This window comes from Poecilia latipinna, unplaced genomic scaffold (genome assembly GCF_001443285.1).
Source record: "Poecilia latipinna isolate Pla-1442-1.1 unplaced genomic scaffold, P_latipinna-1.0 Scaffold160, whole genome shotgun sequence".
Lineage (NCBI taxonomy): Eukaryota > Metazoa > Chordata > Actinopteri > Cyprinodontiformes > Poeciliidae > Poecilia > Poecilia latipinna.
This window is the reverse complement of record NW_015112776.1, coordinates 216329-221102: the sequence shown is the minus strand read 5'-3', so window position 1 is coordinate 221102 and position 4774 is coordinate 216329. Positions and strand designations below refer to the sequence as shown.

General features: G+C 38.7%; 1 protein-coding gene across 1 annotated transcript in view; it reads right to left on the bottom strand.

Annotated features, from left to right (window-relative positions):
* LOC106945768 (CTD nuclear envelope phosphatase 1A) overlaps positions 1 to 4005 on the bottom strand; it is a 19239-nt gene extending 15234 nt beyond the window's left edge. Inside the window, exon 1 of the mRNA XM_015029685.1 lies at positions 3284 to 4005. Coding sequence (XP_014885171.1) covers positions 3284 to 3394 — 111 coding nt within the window. The 5' untranslated portion in view covers positions 3395 to 4005. The remainder of the gene's footprint in view (positions 1 to 3283) is intronic.
* Positions 4006 to 4774: the final 769 nt, after the last annotated feature.

Sequence of the window (4774 nt, the reverse complement as noted above, 5' to 3'; positions counted from 1 at the left end):
AAAACACAAAGTTCAGTCAAATTATGAAAAACCCATGGAAGAGTTTTTTTTTAACCGGGTGAAAAAAAATAAAAAAAAAAAAAAAAAAAAAAAAAAAAAAAAAAAAAAAGGAAACCTAATTGGGATATCTAGAAATTAACAATTTGCTTTCAAGAGCGACTTGATAATCTAAAAAAAAAAAAAATCTAATTTCTTAATTTAAATGAAAATGAGAGGAAATCAACAGGGTGAATTTGCATAATCAATTAATTATCCTAATTATACGGACACTACTTTATTAAAATTACTTTAACGTTCAGAGTTTTGCCAGGGTTAGACCACTGTTTTTGAATTGTTGCCATATTTGGCTGCACACCTGTAATTCTGCAAGATGATAATCGAAGCCGTTATGCAACACTGATGTGAGTAAGACTGGTAAACAATCATCTCGTCATTTGTTGACGGTACAGTGGAGTAGTGTGAGTTGGATTATAACCAGCCTCCTGTGTTCTTAATCCAATAAGGACCCACGTTTTCAGATCAGGTTCACAAACTGAGGGAGTTAAAAAAAAATCCCCAAACAAAAACAGGTTTTTAAACATTTTAAATTCACTTAAATCATCCGGGCAAATGTGCTCACTAACCGCCTAAAGTGTCCTGGATGCGGACGGTTTTCCTCTGGGCCGCATGCTGTAAACAACAGAGCTAAACTGTGAGTTAAAATGAGAGGAAACAGAAGGGGGAGAACAGTGCGCTCTCTGTGGTAACATAATCCCTCTCAGTTCAGCTGGAGCATGGACTCAACTCCTCACTCTCACCCTGTAAGTGTTGCTGCTTCACAATGAACTGCAGCGAGACGATTACGACACGCGGGACGCACCTCCAGGCTTTGTTGGGCTCGATACGCTCCCCGCTCCAGCTGAAGTCCGCTCACGTTTCAGCGCCTACGCAGCCCCGCCTGCGACTCGGCAAACACCTGGGAGTAACATCTAAGTTACCGAGCAGGTGGCTTAGATCGTATCGTACGTCATGTTTATTCTTTTGTTTGGAAGAGATCGGAGGTGAAGCTGAAACTTTCTTAAAATCTAACATTTGTTCTCGCGAGGCGGTCGTGACTTTGCGCCTCAGCTGGACGAATCAGTCGATAACGCAAAGACGAGATGAAAAAACAATCAGCTAATCAGTGTTATGATTAACTAATAGATTAATGTGCAACAACTCCATGATAATTTTAGACAATTTATTGCAAAAATGGATGTAAAAATGTTATCGTTACTCTTCAAGGGAAATAAAACGTCTTTTCTCTCAAAGGGTCCCCATGTATGAAGGTCTTAGATGTTTAGTTGGACTAAGTGAGCATTAATACTTTTATTAAATTCCTGATTAGCTTTTTAAATAATCTTACAAGAGTTGCATTAAAAGATAAAACCAAATATATGAGTGAAGAAATCAGAATTGGACAAATTTCCCTCATTTTTCTTCCCGTTTCTATTCAGGAAGAAAAGCAAATTAACTAAGAACTTCAGCCATTTTCAGACCATAACAGCATCAAAGAAGAGTATTTACTTTAATGCACTTTTTCGGGGTTAAGAATTGGCTTATGCTTTGATACATAAATGGGTACAGTCTGGCAATTCCTTCACTCTCTGCTGGATTAAAAACTCTTGACTTCATCAGAAAAAAAATGCGGCACGGTTTGTTCTTATGTGCTACAGTTGCAAAGAAAGAGAAAAAGATAGAACGGGTCAAATTAAGAATTGTTAAAGAAAATATGTATGGGCAACGAAAAGTTTGCTGTGCATCTCGGTTGCTTGCCTTCTTACAGTTGGTGCTTTTATTACTACTATAACAAGGATTGGCTCATATTTGCAATAAAAAGATGTGCGATTCTTTTAGTTTTTAAACCGTTTTATTGCGTCTATCCCTTAACTGTTAACTTACTGTTTGGAGGATTTTACGTGACTAAATCAGAGTGACTTTGAGGTATATTTAGGTGTTGTGCTGCTTAACTGAGAAACAGAAACGCACCGATCAGTTTGGTTCCCCCTGATCGATAGCAATATCTGTTTTCCCTTTAAGAAGCATGCCATACTTTCACTGCAAGTATAATAAATGCTTATGAAAATATTCTTTAAAGCAAGAATAGGAAGGTAAACATTAGATGAGCAACAATCTGTGCTTCCTGGCGCGTGTATTTCTGATTTTCTTTGTGGTCTGGCCTGCCGTTGATAGATTCCAACATTTTTGTCTTTAAGAACTTCATCTGATAAAAAAATATATATATAAATATGTTCCAGAATCAGCGTAGTAGTAGAAGCTTTAAATCAAACTGGAAGTGAATGAATAACATTTGACCCATTAATATTAATGAGTTGATTACTAATATTTTTAATCAACTCAACAATACGAATCAAAGCGCAGGCTTCTGGATGATGTGTTAACAGATCAAAAGCGGTGGGCGTTCTTCCTTTTTGATGCATTTATTAATAGAGTCAAATATTCTGAATTTTCAGTGTCTAGCCTACAGATCAATGACCAGAAACATTTTTTCAGGGGGAAAATTGATCAATAGTCTGTTGTTTGAAAGGACCCTCAAATCTGATGGCGATTGTAGCTTGAAAGGGACGATTTGCAACAAAATAAACATGATTATTATTTAGAATAATTTACCAGAATGCATTTTATGTAATTGTGAGGCATTTGGAGTGTTTTCTTGTCTATAGACTCTCTCTGCTTTTTAAAACTGCAACACATATGTCCAAATTGAGATTTTTTTTTTTTTGCACTTAACTTGTGACTCTCAACAGCAAATCTAAGCCCTCCCTATCTATTGTAAACATTGACTCTGCAATGAGCAGCCAACATACAGGTAAGGCTGTATAATAATCCTATTTGATTTTTTTTTTAAAGCATTGTGAACAGAAACTTGAAATTACTGTCAAATGCTCCCTCTTTACTGTATGTAATGAATGGTACGTGCAGCTGTAAATCAACATGCAGTATAAAAGGGCTTTGTGCACTTTGGCATCCTGTGTAACATCTTACATAACTCCCAGGTTGTAAAATATGTTTACACCTCTTCACCCATGGTTCAGAAACACCCCGAGCGATATCTGTGCCAAAAGTAATTACCTTATTAAATAAATATAATGTGGTAAAAATGATTTTAGACTATAAGACAAAACAAGTCATCTGAGGGTGTAAATATTTGTAAGTACGGACCAGGAGGAAGTGTTTCAGCGCAGATGGGTGTTTTTCAGACCTACAGTCTCAGCAGCCCACTCGTTTTCAAAGCTGTGCTCACCGTTCGGAGGTGCTTCCTGAGGATGTACATGAAGAAGCCCCATATTCTGGACGTGACACCGAGGAAAGTGCGGATGCCGAGTAGACACTGCCGGGTTTTCAGCATGTTCATGAGCTCCCAAAGACCCCCACAGCGGGTCTGCCTCAAGTCTCGAAAGGAATATTAAAGTACGCCGGTTTGGCGAAGTTGCTCTTGTAAATACAGAGGCGACTTTTAACGTGCTGCTCAGGCAGGGAAATATCCGCCTAAACCAGCAGCTCCTACCGACAAGAGGCCGGGCTCTTCTTCACACTTGTGGCACGGCTAGCTTTACATACAGAGCATTATGACAGGAACACACAGCCGCGTTGAAAGGGAAAGAAGCCGCCTCACGTCGCCTGCTGCTGCTGTATGAACCACAGCACAAACCACCGTTAGCCGATAGCCGAGAAGCTACCGCTAGCTCGACGGGGTGACCACCTTGAAACCGAGGATAAAAATACCCCCAAAAAGCCGTGAAGCCGCTCGCTGACATGCACCGGTATGACGCGGCTTCGCTCTGTGCGGCATCCGAAGAGAGGCGCTTGAGTAAAAGTTCCCCCGAAGTCCAGCCGGTGGGCTTAAAATCAGTTTGTAGTCCACTGGTAGTCCGGAATGAAGCTGCGAGCCGCCATCGCCGCCTTGCCGTCACTTCCGCGAAGAGCTAGGCGCGGCGACGCGCATCGCGTCCACGTGGAAAGAAAACATACCGACGTGGACGAGCGAGTGCGTCGAACCATAAAAGTTATCAAAGATTAACCTGATATATCGCCGCTTTTTAACAGCTTACCTTTCTTATGTCAACGGCAACAGAGCAGACTTAAACACGTTAGAGAATTTTGTAAAAGTGACGTCGCTTAAAATTTACCTGACACCGACTGTAGCCTAGTTTAGTTGTCCCACCACTGTGATTTAAGTAATAAAGCAATAAAATATTAAAAGCTGCCTTCAGTGTCGTCTGTTTTACATTGGCCTTTACTAAAAATATTCAGCAGGGAATTGAGCTTACCGTCTTTCAAAAATATTTCGTGTTTTTGAAAAATGTAAACTACTTTTGATTTTTAGATAACTGCAATTAATAAAACCTATTAATTTAACATGATCCTAAATTAATTTCCTTGTTATATTCTTTTAGTTTGGCTTTACATTGGTTTATGAAAAAATGCTTCATTGTCATTTAAAACATTTATACAAGTTATTTCAATTAAATGTAATTTGTTTACCAATTAAAACAGCAAGATTTTGTTTTAAATGTTAGTTGTGCATACAAATCTGGTGTTTACAGTAAAAGAAAATGTTCCTAGAAAGTTTAGTGGAAGGAAGAAAGCTATTTCTGCCAATGACCTTTGGAAGGAGAGGGCATTCATTTTCCAGCAGGACAACAATCCTATCCATTTAAAAAAAATTTCAAAATCTCTCTTTCTTACTGTTTATTCAATGTCACATGCTGTTCTTATTTTTTTTCTTTAAGTA